Below are 26675 nucleotides of genomic sequence, written 5' to 3'. Positions count from 1 at the left end.
TCTGTCAAATAAATAAATAAAATCTAAAAAAAAAAAAAAGAAAAAAAAAGAAATGGTGTTTTGTCCCTTCATCTTTAAATGAGCTTCCAAATATTTATCTTGTCTAAAGGTGCCAATAATAAATACCTAAAAATTAATGGTATATTTCTCTAAGATGACAATATTAATGATTATTATAACTCTGCATAAGAAGAGATTTTAAAATACCATGTTGATGAATTGTGTGAACTGCCTCCAACATATTTTTCCAGTAACTTTTGCGTTCCCATGGATTGATGGATTTTTTCTTTTTAAGCCAACTATTTAGGTCTATATTTCCACACTCCATTACCATGTAAATGTACTGGTCCGTGATTTCACTGCCATTAAAAACAAATTAAAAATCCAAAACAATACATGGTTAGATTATACTATTAAGATTCACTAATTCTAAAGAATTATACCAAAAATAGTTTTCTTTTCAAATTAAAAAAATTCTTACTAATCATAAAGTCGGATGATCTTATCACTGTGTTGTTGTAGTTTATTTAAGTAAGCGATTTCATTCCGGTAACTCTCAATTGTTTGATTATCTGCTTCTTCTAAGTTCACATATTTTATGGCATGTATCTGTTTCTTTTCATTCAATACCTGGAATACCTATATAGTAGAACAAAAGAAAAAGTTTAGAATGCACTACATTTACATTATCATAATACTTCTAAATTTATTAGAATTTTAGGTTAAGGAATACTGATATGAATAATTAAACATATCTGGGTTTATTTTAAGTATTGAAGGGAAAAAATGTTAGAAGAGTTAAAAGACCATTCTCAGCTACCTATGACAATGGACATTCTAAGATTTTATTTATTTATTTGATAGACAGAGATCACAAGTAGGCAGAGAGAGAGAGAGGGGAGGAAGCAGGCTCCCCGCTAAGCAGAGATCCGGATGCGGGGCTCAATCCCAGGACCCTGGGATCATGACCTGAGTCGAAGGCAGAGGCTTTAACCCACTGAGCCACCCAGGCACCCCAACAATGGGCATTCTATAATGCAAAGGGGTAAACCTAAAAAGTTTTTATATTAACATATAAAAAAGATAATTGCAATTTCATATATATTCATAACATTCTATCAGATGCCTTAACCAGGAAAATAACCTAAAGAAGAAGACATTCAAAAATGTTAAGAATATCTAAGGGCTGTCATAAAGAGTCAATTCATTTCACAGATGGTGTTTTCCATCGTGCCTAGAACTGACATTTCATTCATGTGGTAGAGAGTATTTAAAAATCTGTAGTAATCGTAAGCTATCTGTATATTCAGTTGTGAAAAGTGGATTAGGTCCAATTTTCAAAGTCAAGTTGATAGGAACAAGATGTTCCTATAATCCCAATGTCAGGATCTCTGAGGTCCAGGTCAAACTGCTCTGGCTATAATGATAGTAACTTTTAACCAATATTGATGGGGCGGATAATACATTTTGAAAAATAGAAAACCCTGTTAATGTGTCTAACTTTCAACAAATATGCAATAGGGTTGAGGCTTCTGAAATGCATGAATATAAATATAAATGCCAGGGTAAGCAAGAAAAATTACATTCATTTATCCCTTTGGACACAATGAAATAAAATATCATTTACTCAAAAGCCATTTAACCTTGACTACCCAGCTGGTTGGGACAAGGAATAAGAAAAGAACAGAAGTGTTATTAAAATTTTAAATACAAAACTCTAACAAAGTATTACCAGTTTTACTTGCACACATAGCAAATTAGACAGGGACAGGCATTAAAACAGTAATAGGGAAAGAGACAGCAGAAAATAACAAGGGAAGAGATAAAAGGAATTTTAAAACATATAAAGGCACTTTGTAAAAGGTAAACAGCCTTACAAACCTCAGAGAATTGAAAGTATTTAGTACTCTAATACAATTAAAATGTTGTTACTAGTATCTACCACACAGGTTTGGAAGGATGACCGAGATGATATATTTGGAGTGCAGCAAAGTTACCTACTATCTTCAGGGACTATTAGGACAGAATAAAGTGGACATTTTAGAACCTAATAAAGTTGTCAGGTTTAACAGAAAGAGGATTTGCAGGATTTTTTTTTTTTTAAAGATTTTATTTATTCATTTGACAGACAGAGATCACAAGTAGGCAGAGAGGCAGGCAGAGAGAGAGGGGGAAGCAGGCTCCCCGCTGAGCAGAGAGCTCGATGCGGGGCTCGATCCCAGGACCCTGGGATCACGACCCGAGCCGAAGGCAGAGGCCTTAACCACCGAGCCACCCAGGCGCCCCGGATTTGCAGGATATTAAAACAACATAATAAGATCTCAAAGTTTTAGAGGAAATGAAAACTTTTAAATCAACTTTTTCATGTATGTGCTTTCACCCCCCTATTGCCCCTGCTCTGGCAAAACTCTTACAGTTACTAATGATTAGATAGCCCTTATTTCCATTTCATAGATAGTATTAGTTATCATTTTCAGTTTCATGGAAAGTTAAAGAAATAGAAAGGCCAGTGTCATGACCATTCCTAATTGCCCCCATGACCTTTCTAAATGCTCTTCATACAATATATGTTGGTCACTGTCTAAACTCTAGAATAGAACATAAATGTTTCATAAAGTGTGTTACTCTCTTTCTCTGAGGCATGGTGATTTTTTCAACTCCACTCTAACAAATTAAATAATGATAAGGTAATCATACTAAAAGATGAGCCAGTCAAGGCTTTTTCACCTGGCTCTTGACTTAAGCTAGCATCTTCATTATGCTCCAAGGAAAAAACATTTAAAATATCAGCAAGATCATTTTATATCCTCTGAAAATATGCCACTAATATCACACCTTGACACTATTCAAATATAACTAAAGAATAATAAATATTAACCAAAGAATTCCTATTAAAGCAACTAAATCAGGTAATTCTAACATATTGATAAAAATCAATTGTATTGTCCCTTTGTTCTCATGCCTGAAATTTGAGGCAATGGAAAGAAGAAAATGTATACAAAAAAGAAACTAATATTATTGAATAATTGTTACACATCGTAATATACATACCTTATTTATCATAAGCTAACAAGGCAGTCTTAAACAAATCTAGTTATTGTTAGCTGGCTTAGAAAATACATAAAACTTAAACCCAACAGGTTTTGCTTCATAAATCATCCTTAACAATATAAAACAGCAAGAGTTGAGTAAGGACATTCATCCAACAAATTACTTTAATCTGTTACATTCTAGGCACTATTTCAGGTTATAGAGCAAACACTGTTGAGGAAATCAGACAAACATCCCTACCTTGATGCAACTCACATTCAAATGCAGGAAGACACAAACAACAAACCAAATAAGGAAATTACAGAGCACACTAGAAGATGAGCTACAGAGCAAAATAAAGAAGGAAATGGGAGCGCCTGGGTGGCTCAGTGGGTTAAAGCGTCTGCCTTAGGCTCAGCTCAGGTCATAATCCCAAGGTGCTGGGCTCTCTGCTCAGCGGGGAGCCTGCTTCCTCCTCTCTCTCTGCCTGCCTCTCTGCCTACTTGTGATCTCTGTCAAATAAATAAATAAAATATTAAAAAAAAAAAAAAAAGAAGGAAATGGAGCTCACCAGCAATTCGAATGTGGGAGGTGTGGTCAAGGAAGGCCTGATTGAGAAGACATTTGAGCAAAGAGGATGAGCAAAGAGATGAGGATGTCTGGAGGAAAACTGACTCTTATGTGAAAATACACCAGGAGAGCAAAGATTGAATCAATGAGACTAAGAAGGCTATTATAATAAACCAGGTGAAAATATGACAGCTGATTTGACCAAAATGTTAACAGTAGAGGTGGTGAGAAATAGTCACATGCTGGATATCCTCTGAGGTAAAACCAACAAGATTTGCTGATTGGCTGGATGTATGTGTGAGAGAAAGTGAAGTCAATGATTCCAGAGTTTTTGGCCTAACTAGTGGAAGAACGAAGTTGCCATTTACTGAACTGGGAAAGACTGGAGCCAGAGTAATGTTTGGGACATATTAAGTTTTAAATACCTGGTAGACACCCGAGAAGGGATAGAGAGCAGTCATACTGGATATACAAGTCTGGAATTCAAGGGAGAGGTCTGAGCTAGAAATATGTTTGGGAATTATCAGCATATACATGATACTTAAATTCAGGAGACTGAACAACACCAAAGAAGTGAAGTAAGCTTAGGAAGAGAAGAGATCAAGGGCTGAGGCCTGGGGCATTGTGCCATTAAGATAAGAGACATGAAGAAGACTGGAAAGAAAAGGCCAGTTGGAGAAGAGGAAAACTGAGAGAGGCCAAATGGGGGCAAAAAAAGTTTCAACAAGGCAAGAACAATCAACTGCCCCAAATGCTGAGTAACCCACAATTAAAGCTAAGAATTAGATTTGGCAGAAAATATGGAGATCATTGGTGATAACTGTTTTGGTGAGGGATGAAGATAAAAATCAGACTTAAGTAGATTTGAGAACAGAATAAGAACTATAGATGGTACAAGTATAGATAACTCTTTTGAGGTGCTTTCCACCCAGAGAATTAGAACTGTATTAATTTAGAACTCAGATAAATTCAGCAAATGATCTATTCCAATTCCAGAAATTTCACATTACTAAACTGTTTTTGAAAAGAAAAACTCAAAAAACTCAAAAAATTCATCAAATATCTTGCCGAATTAGCCCAAAATGTTATTCAAAATATTATTCACACAAGACAGTTTGTAATAATACATAGCTTCATTTGCTATCCTGAAGTCAATACTAATGTCATTTAGAGAAGAAATTTGGAAACACAAGACATCAGAGGGAAGAACAGAGAACTGAAATAAGAGATAGGCCTAAAGAGATATGTCACTTGGAGAGAGGGAATGGGAGCAGGGGATGAGAAGGATTTTTTGGCTCAAAAGCAATACAGGCCCCTAAGTGCTAAGAAAAAAGAGCCCTAAAAGGTAAAAAGACAAAGAAAGGAAGTTTAAAACATTTTTCTCTCTTAAACATTTGAGATACTTACCTTACTTGAGCCTCCACTTCCTATCTGCTTCAATATAGAATACATTCTTCCTTTAACTGAAATGCATTCATTTGTTGAAGAGGATGCTGAGATCTAAATAAAAAATATAAAGATTCAAAGGTGCAAAGAATATGCCTGACAAATTAGCTTGCATTTAGTATAGTGAAATGCTTCCAATTTTGTAATTATCTTAAATTTTAAGTAATTAGGTATCAGTCACAATATTTTAAGGAGGAAATTTACTCTATTTTAGTCAAAGAAATAAATTTATTAATGTGTAAACTTCCTAGATGTCCCCCTCTAACTTGCTTTTGCTTTTTAATTAATTTATTTTAAAAGATTTTATTTATTTACTTGACAGAGAGAGTGCCTGCAGAAGTAGGGGGAGCTGCAGAGGGAGAGGAACAAACGGCTTCCCACTGAGTAGGGAGACCGACTCAGGGCTTGATCCCAGGACGGGATGTTCAACTGACTATGTCACCCACATGCCCCTACTTCTTTTTTTAAATAATTGTTTTAAATTTAAGTGCAGTTGACATACAATGTTACATTGATTCACCTGTACGTTTTAGAAACATAAAAAGATTTAAGATCTCTTCCAATACTCACAAGCTATTACTTTTCACTTTATTCATTTTTCTTTTTTTTTTAAATTTATTTGACAGACAGATCACAAGTAGGCAGAGAGCCTGATGCAGGGCTTGATCCCAGGACCCTGGGATCATGACCTGAGCTGAAGGCAGAGGCTTTAACCCATTGAGCCACCCAGGCGCCCCATTATTCTTTTTTCTTATAAAAACCTCTTTACTTACATAAAAAACAGTTACATCTATATTCTTTCTCCTCATTTAGCATTACATTATAAAGAAAGCATTATACTAAGGTGCTTAAAGCTCCAAAGTCAATCAGACAAATGCAAATTTCAGCAATGCCCTTTTTCTGCTGGGTGACCTTCAACATGTAAGTTAATCTGAACTTCAGCATCCACTTCAGCAAACTTTTTGCTCCTGCCCTAGTGCAACATTCCCCTTCTTTCCTTCCTGTACACTAGAGCTCTCTGCAGACCTATACATGCTTTGCGCCGATGGAGTGCAATGAAAGGAGTCCTTCCAAGCTGACAAGGAAGCTGAAGACACAAGAGCACGTTATTAGCTGATTAAGTTGAAACAAGTTCTGACAAAAACCTCAATTTAACCAAGTCCTGCTTTAGATCCCCAAATGTTAGAATTCCCCTGTAATCTCCTACATAATATAAAAGATAAGGATATTAATTTCTTTAACCTCTAGGGTCAAAAAACATTGTTGAGTCATGAAGTATGTTTTCTTTTCCCTTTTTCTCTTTTTTTAAAAAAAGATTTATTTACTTGTCAGAGAGAAAGAAAGAGCACAAGCAAGGGCAGCAGCAGGCAGAAGGAGAAGCAGGAGCAAGGAGCCTGATGTGGAACTCGATCCCAGGACCTTGGGATCATGACCTGGGTGAAGGCACATGCTTAGCTGACTGAGCCACCCAGGCATCCCTGAAATATGTTTTCTATAAGAAGGTATTAGGCTTTGAAATATGTACCTGTTATTTTCTATTAACTTACAATTTCACCAAGGTTTTTCACTACTTGCTCCTGCCCCTCATCCTTTCTGGAAAATCCTCTCATATCTAAACTGAGAATTTCTGAGAGGGAAGAAGGCAGTTCAGTGCTTCTTCCCCCTAACTGCTGAAACTGCTGACAGTTTTTAGGGTAAAGTAATTCTGACTTATTTGATTCAATACATGTGAAGCTCAGTTTCCTACATAAGTCATTCCACATCTCCCTCAGTCCATCCTCCTCACTGTGGCCAGAGTAATTTTTTCAAAATGAAAATAAGATCACTTCACTTCCTTGCTACCAATTATTGCACAGCTTCGTATCCCTCTCAGAGTAAAATTTAAAGAGTCCAGCAGAGGAGTATCTGGGTGGCTCAGTCGATTAAGCATCAGACTCTTGATCTCAGGGTTGCAAGTTTGAGTCCCAGGTTGGACTCCACACTGGGCAAAGAGCTTACCCACTTACATACTACACACATAAATAAATAAAAATAAAGGTCCCGCAGAACCCTAAGGATCACCTTGCCCCCGCCTGAGCTCTAGCCACACTCTAGCCCCTTTTCAGTTTCCTCCTGATGCTGGCCTTTTCTAAAAGGCTCTTGGCAACTTCACTTGACCATAATTTGACTTGTAGATATCAACTCAAATAGGATCTGACATGAGTAATAGCTCAATATATGTATTTTGAATCAATATATATAGGCAAACCTGATCAACTTCCTTTCTTTGTAATTTATTATTTTGCTTCAATCCCCAGAAAACTATTCCTCTTGGGGCACCTGGGGGGCTCAGTCGGTTAAGTCAATTTAACTGACTGAGCCACCCAAGTGCACCTCCCTTTAAAAAAAAAAAAAAAAAGATTTATTTAATTATTTATTTGATAGAGAGAAAGAGAGAGAGAGAGACAGTAAGAGAGTAAACACAAGCAGGGGGAGTGGGAGAGGGAGAAGCAGGCTTCCTGCTGAGCACAGAGCCAGGATCCTAGGATCATGACCTGAGCTGAAGGCAGATGCGCTTAACAACTGAGCCATGGAAGTGCCCCCTAAGCACCCCTTTTTTTTTTGTTCTGTTTAAAGTGTAAAATATACGTAACAAAGAATTTGCATCTTAACCATTTCTAACATACAACTCAGTGTCATAAAGATTAAATATATGTACACTGTTGTGCAAACATTACCATCATCCATCATCTCATACTGGAACTCTATACCCATTAAACAGTAACTCCCCATTCCTGCCTCTCTCTAGACACTGGTAACCACTGTTCTACTTTCTGTCAGCTAAAATTTTTATCTCTTAATTTGAAATAGCTAATTACCTGTGTGGTTTTTTGGTTGTTGCTCTTTTTGGCTCTTTATTTGAATAACAATTGCTAGTAACTTTTATTATTTACTAAGTAGCAGATGCTTTTGTAAGTTACATATATATTAATTAATTCAATCTTCAAAATTATGCTATAGGTTAGGTGGCTTTGTAATTCCCGCTTTATAGATGATGAAATGGTCACGGAAAATTTAAGTAACTTACAAAAGTTTACACAGCTGGTAAGTAGTGAGACCAAGATTCATGGCCAGAAAGTCTCCCTTCAGAGTTACACTTTCTACCAGTATTAAGCTGCCTCTCAGTTATTAGAAATTAATTTTAGTATAGATATCAGGAGTGTTTTTTCTTTAGATGGCAGTACAATTGCTTCACTAACAAAAAATTTCCTTTTTTTTAAAAATAATTACTTTATATTTTAGTAGCATCTTATATTGCTATTTTGATATTCTTGAAAACTTACCTATACATCAATCAGCCAGTGATAAGGCTGCTCAGTAATAGCAGATTGAAATAGTGAAATGGAATAAAAAGTAATCTCAAATACAAGAGAAATTTTGTCTAGCTCTTCAAGCTGGATTTTTGGCCGAGTTAATGAAAAAACTTCATTCGTTTCTTTAATAACTAACCTCTTAAAGTCACAAGTCATCCTTAGGAGGATATTAGAAAAGAGTTCTACCTCATAGAACTAAGAATGGAAAAGTTCTTAAGGCTATTCCTAACAACTAGCTGCTGTGAAAATATAATCTTTGGACGTGATCATACGTTAATCATATACCATCATAAATAAAGCTTATCAAACCTGTAAAGTTTGAAGTGGAGTAACAGGTATTTGTTGCTGTTGCTGCTGGAAATAGGCAAGTTGGCTATAAGGTGTTGACAACTGACAAGCAGGTGGAAAATCATTCTTTACAACTGGAGTTCTAAAACTAGGAAAGATACGGTTTTAGTTTAAAACATTTAAATTGTAAAAACAAGATTCTGATTCAGTTTTTGTATGATTTCAAAAGATACACATAAACAAGTGTATTACATCAAACAGAAACCAGGTCAGTTTTCATAATATAGTTAAATTAATTATTCTAGGTACACCATCACTAGAAATTTCATTTGGGGGCAATTCTTTCTGAAAGTAATTTTTTACCCCTAGATAAGAAATTCTTACCAGTAAAATTAGTCAGATGATATTTAAAATATGGAGTTGGGGTTATTTAATAAGAATTTAGCTAAGGTGTTTAAACATTAGACTATGGATGGTCATAGAGTTTATGAGTGCGTTTTAATAATCATGTTCTATTAACAGCTTGCTAGAAATATCTAAAAGCCAGTAATATCAGAGGAGTTTGATTTTTGAGCTTAAAGCTGCTGAGCTCACATTTGTGCTCACTATTCACTGTCACATCCTCAGCACCTAGAAAGGTGCTTGGCACAAAGGAATTCTACAAAAATTTGTAGACAATAAATAACCTAACTTCACAAAAAATAACTACATCAAGATTCTAGTTAGCAACCATTTATAAAATATTCCAAAGTATAATAAAACGAGGTAATGTATAGCAAAACTGTATTAAATCGGTAAGACACCAGGCTATAAAACCTCATTTATAAGGCCAGTTCTAATTAAGATCAAAGAGTACATTATGAAAATGAAAAGCAAAAGGCATCATGGACTTAAGTTATTCTCTAAGACATTAAAAATATATTCAAAATATGCCCACAAGCTGAGTGATATGCCACATTCCATTATTTCCTTTCTTTGAAACATCATTAATTTGCTTTTGCAATATCCTTATTTCCTGTCAATCATCACTGACCATCCCATTTCTTCACTCATCCCTCATTCCAATCTGCCCAAGTCTTTTACTTTAGAACACCCTCAGTACTGAGTGAGCTACACAACCAATCTCTTTCAGAAACTATCACATACCAATGAACATCTCCTTTGCTATAAAATGTACCTACCCTTTATCCAGTCGAAGAATGCTAATCTTTAAAATATCTCTCTCAGTAACAGACAGCTATCCATGTGGCAATGCAAATTATCAAGAAGTTTTACATATTTAGAGTATTTATAGACTGTACGAACAGATAACAGACTTTCAGAACAATCCTTAAAAATGTATTATAGTCATCTTCCCCTCCCCTTTTACAGATGAAAAAACTGATGCTCAGAAAAATAATAGAAGTTTGGAAACTCTTTAACAGAGCAGGATTCAACTATAGATTTGGCTCTGAAGCCCATGTTACTTCTATTGTGCCAAACCAAGCACCAAAGGCATTACCAGCTCATGTAATCATCCAACGCACTGCTGCTGGGTGTTTTACAAACAGATTTTGGATCAATCCATTTAGGTGCTGATATTGGTGGTGAATGCTTTGAAACTGAAAATGCAGGTTGCTCAAAAGTTGTTTGTTTCTGCTAAACCAAAATAAAAGAACATCACAACTTAGAGTTTTTAGTCACCTGTTGAATTGTTTTACAAACATTATAACTTCTAAAGGAAAAAATAAAAATATGAAATATACAAAGTTGCTAAAATAAGTAAAACAAATGTATTCCAGAATTCCAGTAATTTTTCAGTATAGCTCTCTTACTCTAAATTCCAAAGCCTATTATATTTTCCGCAAAGGGATTACAAGTAGAGGGAAGGCACACAGCATTGTTTAACAAAACAGGATCTAATATCCTCTGCCATCAGGGCTACTGTAACCGTTATTACTGAACTTTTACCATCTAAATAAGTACTCTGTTCTTCTGAAAACTAGTCTTTCTGTAACCAATAAAACCACAGTGTATGGGAATGGGTAGCTGAGGTGAAATTAAAGAAATGGTCATGAGAGAGGACAGAGTTATGAATCTGAAGTAGATGAAGTGATCCAGAGGCTAGTATCTTCAAGGAATGATGGGGAGTCACTAGGATGTTCAGAGATGATAGCAATGAACAAGGAACAGATTGGTATATCCAGAAAGCAGAAACAGTCTGGACATAGCTACGGGGAGTTTCTAGCTATAAGGTCAGATGTGAGACAAAAGCACTCTACTTGAGAAGGCTTCTGGAGAAGCAGGGACCTCAGGAAACCACCTAGTTTCTTTTGCTTCTTTTCCTAAGCTTGCTTTTCATTGGTTTTCAATATGTTCACAAGAGTATACAATCATTAGCACTATTTAATTACAGAACATTTTCATCATTCTAAGAAATTCTGTATCCATTAGTGGTCACCCTCCATTCCCCACCCTTCCCAGTCTCTGGCAAATACTAATCTACTTTCTGCCTCTATGGATTTGCCTATTCTGGATATCTTATAAATGGGATCACTCAATAGGTGGCCTTTTGTGATAGGGTTTCTTTCACTTAGTGTGCTTTTAAAGTTTATCCATATTGTAGCATTTATTAGTACTTCATTATCTTTCACTGGTGAATAATAAAATGAAGTAATTAACTTAGAGTACCACATTTTGTTTATTCACTCACCAGTTGATGGATATTCAGAGTTATTTTCAACTTGGGTAATTATGAATAATGCTGCTATGAATACTCATGTACAAGTTTCTGTGTGGATCTAGATTTTTCAGTTTTCTTGAGTATATATTAGAAGTAGAATTGCTAGATCATATGGCAACTCTATGTTTAGACTTTTGAGAAACCTCCATACCATTTTCCAAGTTATTGCACCATTTTACATTCTCACCTGCAATGAAGGTTCTAATTTATCTACTTCCTCAGCAACATTTGTTATTGTCTCTTTTTAATTATAGCCATCATTGTGGGTATGAAGTGGTACCTCATTGTGGTTTTGATTCGCATTTCCCTAACAACAAACAAATGGTTTTGAGTCTTTTTACCATGCTATTGACTTTCAAATTTCAAAAAGAAAGAAAAGGTGTTATTTCAGATGATCCGTGATTTAAACTGTCATGATTTCTCCCATTTAACATCATCTATTTCAGTACTTAGATCTTTAATAAAGTAAGATGAAGATGGTGTTGGGAAAACTGGACAGCAACAAGCAAAAGAATTAAACAACCACTTTCTTGCACCATATAAAAAAAATTAACTCAAAATAGATTGAACACTTGAATGTAAGACCTGAAACGATAAAAATTCCATAAGAAAACACAGGCAGGGGCACCTGGGTGGCTCAGTGGGTTAAAGCCTCTGCCTTCAGCTCAGGTCATGATCCCAGGGTCCTGGGATCGAGCCCCACATCGGGCTCTCTGCTTGGCAGGGAGCCTGCTTCCCTTCCTCTCTCTCTCTGCCTGCTTCTCTGCCTACTTGTGATCTCTGTCAAATAAATAAATAAAATCTTAAAAAAAAAAAGAAAACACAGGCAGTAAGCTCCTTGATTTCAGTCATGGCAAGGATTTTTTTGGATCTGACTCCAAAACAAAGGCAAAAAACCCAAAAATAAGTAAGTGGGACTATATCAAACTGAAAAGCTTCTGCATAGTGAAGGAAATCATTAACAAAATGAAAGGCAAATCATCAGAATGGGAGAAAATATATGTAAATCATATATCTGATGGGGGTTAATATCTAAGATATATAATGAACCCCTGTAACTCAAAAGCAAAAAAAGAAAACAGTCCAATTAAAAAATGGGCAAAAGATGTAAATAGATATATAGACATATTTTTCCAAAGCCATATAGATAGCCACTAAGTAAGTAAAAAGATGATTAACACCACTAATCATCAGGGAAATACAAATTAAACTAGCTCACACCTGTTAGAATGACAATTATCAAAAAGACAAGAAATAATGAGTATTCGCAAAGATGTGGAGAAAAGAGAATTCTTGTGCACTACTTGTAGGAATGTAAATCAGTGTAGCTGCTATGGAAAACAGTAGAGAGGTTCCTCAAAAAATTAAAAATAGAACTATCTTACACCCAGCAATTCCACTTCTGGGTATTTATCCAAAGAAAATGAGACACTAACTTGAAAAGATACATGCCTCCCTATGTTCACTGCAGCATTATTTACTATAGCCATGATATGGGAACAACCTAAGTGTCCATCAATGGGTGAATTGATAAAGAAAATGTCTGTCTGTCTGTCTCTCTCTCTCTCTCTCTCACACACACACACACACACACACACACACGGAGGAGTATTATTAGCCGTTAAAGAGTGAAATTTTGCCATTTGTGACAACATGGATGGATATTGATGATAGCATTATGTTAAGTGAAATAAGCCAGACAGAGATAGACAAATACTGTATAGTAACACTTATACATGAAATCTAAAACAAATAAACAACAACAAAAAAAAAACAACCTCCTAGATAGAGAGCAAATTAATGGTTGCCAGAAGTGGCAGTGGGTGGCAGACGAAACAGGTGAATGGGGTCAAAAGATACAAAGGTATCTCCAGTTACAAAATAAATGTTATGAAAATGTTAGTATAGCATGTTGACTATGGTTATTAGTACTATATGCATCCTTGAAAATTGCTAAGAGAGTAAATCTTTTAAGTTTTCACAAGAAAAAAAACTGGATAGCTGTATGGCTACAGATATTAACGGAACTTATGGGGATCACTTCATAATACATATCATTAGGTTGTATACCTGAAACAAATGTTATATGTCAATTATATCTCAATGAAAGAAAATATAAAAATACTTATTTTTCATAAAAGTATATCTATAGTCACATGTGATGGATTTATTATTATTTTTAACAAGTTAATAAATATTTTAAAGATGTCTCAGTTTTATTTTCTAATACAGTAAAAACCGATAAATATAACCTACACAAACAAAAGCTCTTTAGGGACCTTGTATAAAGAGGACTCCAAGACCAAAACATGTTTGAGAAACACTGAGTTGGAATATAACTGAAAACAAAGAGGAAAGTATAGCCATGGACTACATATAGGTAAGGCTCTCTAGTAACCTACCAGATCATTCTTTCTGAAATGACCTCTGGCCTTTGGGAATGATCATTCAACCTGTTATAAATTCACATACATTGTCTAGTCTATATTTTCCTATTTTATCCCTGGGGATGACAATAGGAAATTGTCAAATACTTTGGCACAGCATTGCAAGAGTTCAGGGATCGGCATACTGTGTTCTTTAAAGCATAAGAAAGTAAACATTTGAGGCTTTCTGAGACAGATGGCTTCTGATACAATGACTCAACTCGGTTTTTATGGTTTAAAAGCAGCCCTATATAGATAGTAATGAATGGCATGGCTGTGTTCCAATAAAAGTTTTTTTACAGACAGGCAGGAACCAGATTTGACCCATAGGCTGTAGTTTGCTGACCCCTTGCACCAGTTTACCAGAAATCTAGAAACACCACTGAAAATAAGACTTCAGCTTGCCCTACACTTTTACTGCATCTGTGACTATGAATCATCATTGTTTTGTGAATAATAATAAGAAAATACTCTAAGTAAATTATTCCACCAACTATGGTACATAAGGATTTAATAAAATAAGAAAACATTTCACATGATCATCCACATTATAAATAACAGCAATGCTATACTTGAGAGGAAAAGAAAGTTACCTCTGTATCAACTTTTCGGGCTATCTCCTGAATCTGCCACTGATTTGAAGATGCGGCAGCATTGTAGTTTACACATTCTGGCTTTCTCAAAGACTGCCACTGTTTCTGGTCACTCTCTGGAACCTTTGGTTCATGATGTTCCTTAGTTTCTGAAATTGCATTTGTGGTTATTATCAATAAAAGGAAAGGGTTTCTGATAATAACAAGATTAAATCTGAGCTACAAAAGAACATGTTACAAACTGTATTAGCACTTTGCTCTTAATAACAAGGAGAGAAACTAAAAACTTAAAACTAGCTGCTGACAATTTGCCTTTAGCAAATCAATTTTATTAAGTGCCACACAACCATCTTCCTAAGCTGCTATCTAGAACTTTAACAGAAACGATTCTGAAATTAAATACTTCTGGTCTTCACCAGAAAACACCAAATAAATAAGTAAAAATTTAAAAACACATATACATCATAAGGTCTCACGAATAAAGAGAAGCTAACCCACTACTTTAAACAGACCTCTAGTTTTGTTTTTTGTTTTTTTTTAATTTTAGGGGCGCCTAGGTGGCTCAGTCATTAAGCGTTTGCCTTTGGCTCAGTTCATGATCCCAGGGTCCTGGGATCGAGCCCCACATAGGGTTCCCTGCTCAGCGGGAAGCCTGCTTCTCCCTCTCCCATTCCCTGTGCTTGTGTTCCCTCTCTCGCGGTCTCTCTCTATCTCTGTCAAAAAAAAAAAAAAAAAAAAAAAAAAAAACTCAATTAAAAAAAAAATTTTACCTTAAACTAGCCTGTTATCTTATTTTCTTAATGGTCTCCAAACAATAGAGCCTCAACAATATATTTACTATTCTATGATTATAAATATTCATTCCCACCATGATAATAAATGCAAAAATTCTAAACAAATATTTGCAACAGATATACAAAAGGGATAATGAATTATGACCAAGTTATGTTTATTCCTAAATGTAAAGTTTGCATAACACTTAAAATCAATTTAATTTGCCATAATAACAGAACTAAGAAAAATACATGATCAACTCAAATGCAGAAAAAGTATTTGATAAAATGCAACACTCAGTCACAAAAAACTAATGATAATCTAAATAAAAAGCAAAATTCACTGTTTTGGTATTTGATAGAGTAGGCACAAAAATCTACAGCAATTATCATGAAAGTAAAATATTGAAAGCTGCCCTCTAAAACAAGAAATGAGTTAAGATAGTCACCTAACATCCTTCCTATTCATTGTTATGGTGTTAAGCAATACAGCACACACACACACACACACACACACACAAATGTTAAAAGAATTAGAAGGAAAAAATGTTATATTATTTTCAAACAGCATGAAAGAATCCATAGAAAAATATTAGAATTATTCTGTAAATTTAGCAAACATCACTGTACCTAAAATCAATAACTAAAACCAGTTACATTTTTATACAACAGTAACAATGAGGTAGAGGATAAAAAATTTTTAAAAAGATCTTATCCATCAACACAGCGTCAAAAAAATGTCAGCTATCTAGCAATAACTCTAGCAAAAGATAAGAAAAATCTCTACACAGAAAATGATTCTCGATGATATTTTAAACAATAGTTGAATGAATGAAGGAATATGTCATGTTAGTAGATGAGAAAACTTATCTGTTAAGGTGTCAGCCTGTCCTGTTAGGGTCTTCGTCAAAATCCCCCTTTTTACAAAATGGCATCTGTTAGATTCTAACATTATTATACAGAAATCTAAAAGGCCTAAATAGTTGACACAGCCTCAAAGATGAATGAAGTTGGAAGAATTTACAACTGACAGATATACTTATTGCAGTAATTAAGATAACACTGGCACAAAAATAGATAAAAAGAACTATGAAACAAAGAAAAATCCAAAGCCAGATATCACACACAGGATCACCTAATTTATAATTTTCTGAGGGAAAAGAGGGCCTTTTCAATAAATGATGTTGGACCAACTGGATATTCACATGGGAAAAAATACAACAGAATCCTGATACTTCCCCTTACACATACACAAATATTAAGTTCAGGTAGAATATAAAATTTCTATATAAATAGAAATATGTGAAAATAAAAATGATAAATATATGATATTTAAATGATAAATATATGAATTTAAATGATGAAAAATGATAAATTCATAAAATATATGGAAATATTACTACAATCTTAGAGTAGAAACAAATTTGTTTAAAGACAGGAAACACCACATAGGAAAAGACTGATAAATTAAAATGCACGATATTTAAGAATTCCTTTTCTTAAAAAGTCTTCACTACATAATGGGAGAAGTTACTTGTAACACATCCATCCAACAAAGGATATGTATCTAGATGATATAAATATCTCTTAGAAATCAATGAGAAAAAGAAAGAAAACCCCAAAAGAAAGATTGGCAAGAGATTCAAACAAGAACTTCATAAGAGGATATCCAAATGGCCAATAAACATAGAAAAAGATGTTCAACATCGTAAGCCATCAGAGAAGTACAAATTAAAACCACAATAAGCTACCACCTAGCAGCATACAAATGTCTAAAATTAAAAACCAATAATAAAACAATTGGGACTAATATGGAGTTAGAGCAAAATAGCTGCTGGTAAAAGGTACAACCATTTTTCAATATGGTTTGGCACTATCTGCCACAGGTGAACGTATGCATATCCTGTGATCCTACTACCCCACTCTTTGAATACACTCATAAGAAATATATAGGAATGAAATGCTATTTCACTGGGTTACCATTTGGACAATTTTGTGACTATAAGTTTTACTATATAATAAAGTACTACTGGCACTGTGTAGGTAGGTACTCAACAAGCTTTTATTGAAAAACATTAAATTAGGTGTCTGATTGGTACTATTAACATATTTGGTAAAAATGATTTTTCAGTAATACTAGTTTATAATAGATGTCATGAAAATTTCTTCCAAATATTAGAAATAGGAATCTCTTCTGAGTCAAAATAACGGCAAAAGAGACTGTTCTAGGGTGATTAATAGTCCCAGTTTGTTGGGGACTGAGGGTTAATCTGATTAATGAAATTTCCAGGGCTAACACCAGGAAAGTCTCAGTCTGGAAACCAAAGAGTCTAAGCAAGCCTAATTTGTCCCAGTTTTCCTCCTCAGTCCAATTAAAAACATTCAATCTGTCAGCCTTTGTTTGGACAAGAATCATCCAATTTGTGATCTTGTTCAAAAATCTTTATCTGTACTCTGATATCTAAAAAAAAAAACAAAAACAAAAACCACTTTAAGCCTGGTGTTCAGTCTACCTAGTCTTATCTCCTACTTCTATATGACCTGTTACAGTTTTTCATGCAACTAGACTGTTTTTGATTCCTAAAATATTTTATTCTTTTGCTTTTGCTATTCCTTCCATCTTAAATATTCTATCACTGCTATTTCTTCCTATTTAAGCCCAAAGACTTCTTTATGTTTCTTTTCCTCCACAAAACATTTTCTTATTTATCCTAAACCAATTGGTCCTCCAGGTTTTTCCCTCTTCTGAATTCTCATAATATTTATTTATGTGGTTCTTATGACACTCTCTAAACTCTACACAGCATTATATTTATCAGTCTCTCTCCCACGCTGGATGGCAATCTCCTTGGGACCCTGTTTCATTCATTTATATACCCTTAGAACATTTATCATAGTACTCATATAGTGGAAAATCAACTGTTTGATAAAAAAGAGAGAACTGTCCTATAGATAATACAGCTTCTTTTTTCCAGAAAGTATTTGTCAAGCCAGCTGAGAAACCTAACTCAGCCCAATTGTACTTTCCCTCCATTCTTCTTTCTATGCACCTTTTAGGCAAATAAACTTATGTTGCTACAGAATTTAACTTTTTCATACATTCTATATAACTCAACTGGCATCAAGATAAAGGGATTTAGATACAGTCTTACATTGCAATTCTTAGATGGCTGGTCAACTTTCCCAAGCAACAAAGTGGTGCTCTTCTCCTTTTTTTTTCTCCCCTTTTTAAAGATGTTATTTATTTATTTGTCTGAGAGAGAGAGAGAAAGAGAGAAGGAGAGTACACAAGCCAGAAGAAGGGGAAGCAGGCTCCTTGAAGACCAGGAAGCTCGATGCAGGACTCGATCCCCGGACCCTGGGATCATGACCTGAGCTGAAGATAGGCACTTAACTGACTGAGCCAGCCAAGTGCCCCTAAAGTGGTATTCTCAAGGAAGCTTAGTTTGTTTCTCTTACCTCCTAATTTTGTTAGAAGACTTGATTCAGTTTTATTCTTCAGGGTTACTGAATCAGTAGTAAGTTCAGAACTCTTCTCATCTGACATCAGAGTTTCCTTGGAATGGATATTTTGAATAGACTACATGAAAAGAATAAGATATCAAAAAAATAAAGTCTCATAAACAATAATACCACTAATTTGCCTTAGTTTCAAAATACTGAAGTCTCATCTATGTGAAAAGGTTGCTAACTAAATTATCTACTATCATCAGATGTAGACTCACACACTGAGAAAAGATTAATTTCCTTAATTATTGACTAGAGCATCAGGAATGGCCACAACCATAAATCTGGGCAATGTGTTTTCAATGGACATAATCAATTGCTAAAATACTCTCACTTAAAAAGAGAGATTGAAATTTTGAATCCAACATAAAACACACTTCATTATTTTGTTACTATGATTGTATTTTACCCCAAAAATGTTAATGAAAATTAAGATCTGTATAAGTCCAAGACTCTAAATCCAAAAAGTAAACTTAGGTAAAGTAAGCATAGATCATGAAATAGAGGAATCACAAAAAATACAAATTGAAAAGACCTACACTGAGGTCAAGTAAAATAAGAATAGTATAACCCCTAAAAATCAGTGCGCCAGAGACTCAAGTTGTATCTCTGAATATACAAAGATACATCACATTTACTCTCATTGCTGTATGAGATGCCTTGTCAGATTATATGATTAAAGACACCAAGAAACAAAAGTTGGGGGGAATGACTCCCCCAGCTCTTCCCAAACCAGGCCACTAACCTGCTTAAACATAGACATAATAACTGTTACCTCAAAGTTACCCCAGGAGATCATTGATCATTTTGCTACCACCTCAGTTTTGGAAGAACAGTTTAGGACTTCTGTATCACTTCCCATTAGTCGTGCTATATTTCTTGGGCCTGCAGGAACACTGTTGGACCCTTTCCCCAGAAAAAACTCCATGGATCCTGGATCAGTAACCCTTGCTCCATGTGAAGATCTTAAAATTAAAATACCTTTGAGTTTCTCAATTCACTGGAATCATTTCCACTTGATTTAGATCCAGGCATAATCATATCTCGGCGTTCTGATCCAGAGGTCTGTCTACTACTACACACAACAAAACAGTTTTAATACTTAACATGAAATTAATCTTTTCAGTGTTGTTTTATTTTTCAATCTTGAAGTTGACTTTTTAACAATATGTACACTTCCTAAATGGAAAGATCTCTTGAAAAAAAAAATTTTTTTTTTAAATAGTATGATTATAATACAAATATAATGAAATTAGGTGCTGGGTAACGACACAAGGGATAAAGGTAAGTAGTACATCATTATGTGTTAAGTAACAGTTATAGCTAAGTATGACTGTGGTAAAGGAGAATGAGATAGCAGTATGTAGGTCAAACTACACTCACATTGCAAATAGCCTAAGGACTCGCGTATAAGCTTTCCCACAGGCTTCCTCAGTGCCTAGCCTTTAGTCTAACATAACAAACACCAAGAAAATGACTGGTTTGTTTTTGTTCTTATTTTTCTATAGTGAGAGAAATTCTCCTTTATTCTTCAGCTAGCTGTTTGAAACGGAGACGACAAGTCATCACCTAAGATTTTAGACAACCAAAATGCTCTCTTAATATCTATTTTTAGGGGCGCCTGGGTGGCTCAGTGGGTTAAGGCGCTGCCTTCGGCTCAGGTCATGATCTCAGGCTCCTGGGATCGAGCCCCGCATCGGGCTCTCTGCTCAGCAGGGAGCCTGCTTCCTCCTCTCTCTCTGCCTGCCTCTCTGCCTGCTTGTGATCTCTCTCTGTCAAATAAATAAATAAAATCTTTAAAAAAAAAAAATCTATCTTTAGTCAAGCTCTAAGCATGACAGGATTTTAATTAAAGAGGATACCAACTAAAAATAAGAGTTGTTCTTCTGAAGTTTATTTGCAAAATGGTTCTTTGGAATCCAAGGAGACTTTTCTAGCAGAAATAAGAAATCAAGAATGATTAGAGTCAAGAACAGACCAGAAAAATTTCCTTAGCTAAGCTGGGTTACTAGATTCCCACTTCTTTTTAGGAGATAAACACTCAATTTGAAGGAAGGAGAACACACTGAATGGAATGAACAATATTTCATCATTACCCGCCCTTCTTCACCTCTTGATACCCTGGGCTCTGAAACAAATGAGTGAATCTGTCATCTTTCCCACTGATAGCAGCCCTCCTCCTTGAACTAGCTAGCAAAGAAATTGTTCCCACCCCTGCTAAGACTTTCATACACATGAAGAAGAGATTCTTACCAGAGAGGCTATCCATAAGCAAATGTCCAATCATTGGGATTTTTTACCCCAGGGACTTCTGCATAAACTTTTAAGCTTAATATTGACTTAATACTTTTTCTTCTGTGTTTCCTAATTTGTTAATCATTTCTTTAATTTTTTTCTTAGATTTTATTTTAAAGTAATCTCTACACCCAACATGGGGCTCATACAACCCTAAGATCAAGAGTCACATGCTCCACCGACTGAGTCAGCCAGGCACTCCCATTCTTTTAATTTGTAATGAGTGAAAAAGCAAAATAAAGTCATTCCTTTGTCCCTAGTAGCATTTAGAGACTTGGTAACCTTTAATACTAAATAAAAATTAAATCATAATTACTATTAGGCAATAAAGGACTTCGTATCCATTCGGTCATCAATCTTTTAAGTATTGAAAACAAACTACAATATTAAAATTCAATCATACCTTTTTGTAAAACTTGGTACAACTGAACCATCTGTCTTCCCATAATCCGGGCTACTTAGAAGGTTAACTGGGACTCTTCCAAATGGGCATGACTAAAAATGTTTTGAAAGATTAAGTAACCAATTAGGAAATAAACATATACCTTACTACTTAAGGCAAATTAAAAATTAACTTACCCGTTTAACTTTGTTTGTTTGTTTCAAGGGATTTCGATGACCTATCTCTGCATCTTGAGGGGGCAGGTTCTCTCTATACAGAAAGAAAATACCCCAATTTTTAAAAGAATAATATTAACATAGGTATTTCTATTAATTGCTAATGTTACCACTGTAACATTAAAATACATATGCAGGTATATAAATAACGTAAATATATGGTGAATATTTAAAAAACAGTTTCAGTTTCCTTACCCATACAAAAACCTGGCTTTCGTAGTCTGTCCTCTGGAATCACAACTGATGTTCCTATTCTGTAAATGTCCAAGTGAACTGGGGAATGATTCTTGAGCAGTCAATACTGTAGATGCTGTAAAAAATTTTAAGTTGTAAATAAATTCATAAAGATATAAGGAATACACAAAAAAAGTAATCTCACAAATAAGAATATTTAAAAGGATAATTCATGGTAAACATCTGTCCCCAAGTAAGATATGCACACGTGAAGATGTTATAAAGATAATTCTCTAACTATATTTTGCAACTGATTCTTTCTTTTTTTTTTTAAGATTTTATTTATTTATATGACAGAGAGAGACACAGTGAAAGAGGGAACACAAGCATCGGGAGAGGGAGAGGGAGAAGCAGAACTGCCCCCCCACCCCAGGAGTGAGCCCGACGCAGGGCCCAATCCCAGGACCCCGGGATGATGACCCAAAGTCAAAGGCAGACGCTCAACCATCTGAGCCACCCAGGCACCCCACTTTGCAACTGATTCTTAATGACATACCTGTTTCCCAGAATAAAGGCACATTCCCTATTTCTAAAAATAGTCATTCTCTTGCTTAGATTGAATTGTTTTTAATGTATTACTAATGAATTTGATTATGGGGAAAAAAATTCCAAAAGGGTTAATATTTTGTTACTTCTAAAAGTCCTACCTCCTTTACATCTAAAATTTAATCTTAGATTTTGATCATTCAAAAATACCAAATACAGGGGTGCCTGGGTGGCTCAGTGCTTTAAAAATACCAAATACAAAGATGGCATTTAAAAAAAAATATTATCCTGGGGACACCTGGGTGGCTCAGTTTGTGAAGCATCTGCCCTCAGCTCAGGTCATGATCCTGGGGTTCTGGGGGGGAGCCCTGCATTAGGCTCCCTGCTCCCTCAGGAGTCTGTTTCTCCCTCTCCCTCTGCTCCCCCCTCTCTCCCACCCCACTTATATGTGCAAAAAACTTTTTCTCAAGTAAATAAAAAATCTTTAAAAATAAGTAAATAAAACACTACCCTGTATTCTTTTTGCAGACAATCTACCACAGAAACATAATAGCACACATTAACACATTTACCTAATAAACTCTTCTTTTCCTCCTCTGAAAGCAGCTGCTTCTTTTGAAGGTTTAAATTCCGAATAGCAATTTCCAGCATTTCCAGTGGTACTGCTCCACATTCTACAGCTTTATGAAGAAGTTGTTTACTTTTTTTGAAATTACCTAACAAAGTAAAAAATAGTCATTTTAATGCAGCAATCTTTATTCCCCAAGTACTTATTTATCAGGACCTAGGGAAAAATTTAAAAGGCCTAGGCAAAAATATTTATTCCAAGATTCATGTACCTTATTTCATAAGCAAATAATAGCAATTTCTCTTTTGATAATAATTCCTGTCAAATAGTTTACTTATAGAATATTAATTAACATAATTATGCATTAGCTTTACCACCATTTTCTACTTTCAAAAGTAAAAGAAATATAACAAAGCAGTATAAAGTGGGGGCAGACAAAACCAAATAATACAGAAACTTAAGGAACTTAGTAAAAGGGAAAAATAAGTCACAGATATTACTATAGTCCCAAGAACACCAATCTATTCCAGTAGAGTATAATAATTATGATTCATCACAACCTTTAGTTATTAAGGTTGACATCTTTTGCTAAAGGGAATCCTCTATCAAAAGGATTCACATTTTAAAAATAGCAAAGATTAGTCTTTAAGCTACCAGACTTAGCTATACCAACCCCAAAATGCAAAATAATTGAGACTACTATAATTATCTGACTACAAACAAATCAACAAATTTCCTTTCAATTGCAAACTTACTCAATATATTTTGTCTATTTTGATTTATAAATATCAAATGTATACATCATGGATCATATGGAATATGCAATCAGAACTTATGAGAGCCACTCAGCTATGGTACACACTTGGCACTTTGGATATAAAAATGATTAAGAGATGGCCTCTAGTTTCTGAGAGTTTACAAATTTTAAGACTATAAATATATCTGATAGTGGCTAAGTACACATTTATTCAGAGTTGTGGTATTTCAGGATTTGAACATTTTAGGGCAGCAAAAGAAGAAAGGCAGGCTAGATAAGAACTAGTAATTAGGGAGCTTAATAAGGTCATAGACCCCTTTGAGAGTTTGATGGAATGTCCTCCAACACCACAAAAAAATACATATACACCAAACTACACATAGGATTCAGAGATGTGCATATTTCCTGAGAGCCTATTCATAACCTTGTTCAAAATAATCACAATTTTGACCTTGAGGCCACTAATAAATTGCAATGATAAAGTTTCCTTTTTACAGATAAGTTGAGATTTCCAATATTTATATATCTAAAGATATAAAATTTATAGTTGCTGTTGATAGGCCATAATACTTCAACAAATGTTTTAAGTAAAATGAAGAAAAGAAAGACAATACTAAAGGTCTGGCCAAACTTACTCTAATAAGCAAGAATTAATTAATTTTCCTAGGTAAAAAGGGAATGATAGTTTTTTAAAAGTCACCTGACAATACACAGGATGGATTAGCGATAATTCAGATAACTAGGACTCAGAAATATTGTAAATAAGTAAAAGTTCAGGGTTTCAAACGATTTCCTGAGGTTTTTTTGTTTTGTTTTGTTTTATTTCTTGAGTTTTTATAAGGCTTTTCTCTAACCTCAATTCTGGGAAATACACTCCAGTGACTGAGCCCTGCTTTGAGCACCATGATGGGGATTCTGGCTGAGCCAAACCAATAGTGATGTGTGTATTACTGGTAGTAAATGGGATCAGGGTTGGAGCAGAGGGAAAATTAGGAACACGTGGCTAGAGGGCTGGCTGACCCCAGATCCAAAAGCCCCAGAAAATGAGAAAAAGAAAAGACAAAAGAATAGATAGGCTAAAAATGTCTGAAGAAGAGACTGCCATGGTTCTATCCAAAAGTCCAAGACTACGCAAGAATCAAATGAACAAGAAATAAAAGCTTCTACAGCAGTTTGCTTTTCTTTTTTATTAAAAAGGGGAAGTACCAATTAATGCTACAGTTTTATTTTGCTATATATTTTGGTAGTATGAAACCATAGCATAAGCAAAGTTTATCTAAGTGCTAACTTAAATATCTGATATCCTTTTATCACACAAGTATTCAGTGAAAAACTCACTTTCTTTTGGACATTTCCTGAATCTAAATAATTGCACAAGTACGATGTTCATACTTATTTCCCTGGATTATGCCTTACAAGTAGAAAAGCTAGTATAACAAATATTCTCTGCATTTACACTTTGGTGGCATTCTTCCCCCATATTCTCATCTAACCAACTTCAATGCCTTTTGTCTCAAATTTCCACTTCATATGTATGAGTTAACATTACAATGTGAGTTACAGCAGGAAGTTATCTATTACTTAAAATTTGGACTTGACGTTTTCAAATTACCTTGTGATAGTTCAAATTGTGCAAAAGATATATGCACAAAAGCAAATTTCTTGCAGTTTGCTTTGGCCATCTGAAAGTAGTCATGGGCATCATCCGGCTCCTGAATACTATAATAAAGATTTTAGAGTCAAATATTAAGAAAAAGGACAGAGCTACTTAAGTTTGATACTCCTCATTCAATTTTCCAAGGGACATGGGATATTGTTTTTTTCTGTGTGTAAAACTAAATACTAATAAGTTAGTTTTTATAATCTTTTTAGGCAGAGACCAGAATATTTAACTTTTGTGGGAATATGTACATACTAAATAGTTTACAATACTCACTTGTTAATTACAAACAAAAGCATTTGGTTAAAAAATACTAATTTTCTTACAATTGATCCTGACATATTTCTTTTATAATGTAGTTATGTGCTATGTAATTTAGTTAGTTAAATGTAGTTTAAAAAGTGAATACTTACGCTTTTAATTCAGCAAATCTCACTTGAATTTGAGCAAAACTCTCATTTTGGCCATATTTATCTGGAGGAAGTGCTTCAATTGCCTGACTGTAACGACCAATCAATTTATTTAAAAGAGCATCATTTAGGGGGACACTGTTTTTCTCTAGTTTCAGCAACAAATTCAACCAGTCCTCTGGGTTGTTGGCCATCATCATAATTTGGTTAACAGTTCCCGAGTTATCTGAGTAAAAGGAACAAAATATACCACAACAAATGCCAAATTGCACTTTCTTTCTTTCTTTTTTTTTTTAAAGATTTTATTTATTTATTTGACAGACAAGAGATCACAAGTAGGCAGAGAGGCAGGCAGAGAGATTAGGGGGAAGCAGGCTCCCTGCATTTTCCTTTCAAATGAGTTAATAATTTACATTCTCAGTATTAATGTACATAAGCTCCTTAAAACACTTTAAAACTTTAACAATTCATATAAATATAAGCAACTTATTTACTGCATGTCTGTCTTTATAAGAGTTTATTTTACTACTAAAGTTACATATTTTGAAGGAAAGAGAAACTTTGGAAATAAGCTTTTATAAGTATATTTTAAAAGACTGAATGTAGTCCAAGAAATTTTTAAGGTCTAGCAGCATAATTCTATTTCAGCCCCCTAACTACCCAAAGAAAACCTAAGCCTCTCCTACCAGCACCTGTAACAACTTTGTTAGAAAATTCTTCATCAGTGACTTATTCATTAAAAATTTTAAAAACTTATTGCCCCATTCCTAACATAATCTTCCTTACAACCTCATCCATCCAACATTATCTCCATATACCTCAAACTTATCTTTAACCCAATTAAACCCAATTAAAATTTTAAAATTAAAACAAATTTATAAAAGTTAAGTAACTGGTATGGTTATTTTCTTCTCCAAGTTACCCATCTTTCTCCATTAT

The 26675-nt window shown here is 34.6% G+C and overlaps 1 protein-coding gene across 8 annotated transcripts in view; it reads right to left on the bottom strand.

Moving 5' to 3' along the window:
* TTK (TTK protein kinase) overlaps positions 1-26675 on the bottom strand; it is a 55272-nt gene that overhangs the window by 10965 nt on the left and 17632 nt on the right. For 4 of the 8 annotated variants that reach the window (XM_047734297.1, XM_047734295.1, XM_047734294.1 and 1 more), the window contains exons 3-16: positions 25740-25962; positions 25279-25385; positions 22914-23057; positions 21817-21931; positions 21583-21655; positions 21407-21498; positions 19690-19780; positions 18661-18781; positions 14429-14577; positions 10189-10325; positions 8709-8835; positions 5008-5100; positions 482-639; positions 208-359 (exon numbers count right to left, since the gene is read on the bottom strand). In XM_047734297.1, coding sequence (XP_047590253.1) covers positions 208-359; positions 482-639; positions 5008-5100; positions 8709-8835; positions 10189-10325; positions 14429-14577; positions 18661-18781; positions 19690-19780; positions 21407-21498; positions 21583-21655; positions 21817-21931; positions 22914-23057; positions 25279-25385; positions 25740-25962 — 1782 coding nt within the window. The remainder of the gene's footprint in view (positions 1-207; positions 360-481; positions 640-5007; positions 5101-8708; positions 8836-10188; positions 10326-14428; positions 14578-18660; positions 18782-19689; positions 19781-21406; positions 21499-21582; positions 21656-21816; positions 21932-22913; positions 23058-25278; positions 25386-25739; positions 25963-26675) is intronic. The other 4 variants (XM_047734299.1, XM_047734300.1, XM_047734298.1 and 1 more) reach the window with 4 other exon arrangements.

Source organism: Lutra lutra, chromosome 6 (genome assembly GCF_902655055.1).
Source record: "Lutra lutra chromosome 6, mLutLut1.2, whole genome shotgun sequence".
Classification (NCBI taxonomy): Eukaryota; Metazoa; Chordata; class Mammalia; order Carnivora; family Mustelidae; genus Lutra; species Lutra lutra.
The sequence above is the reverse complement of the archived record's forward strand: the minus strand, read 5'-3'. Positions and strand labels throughout refer to the sequence as shown.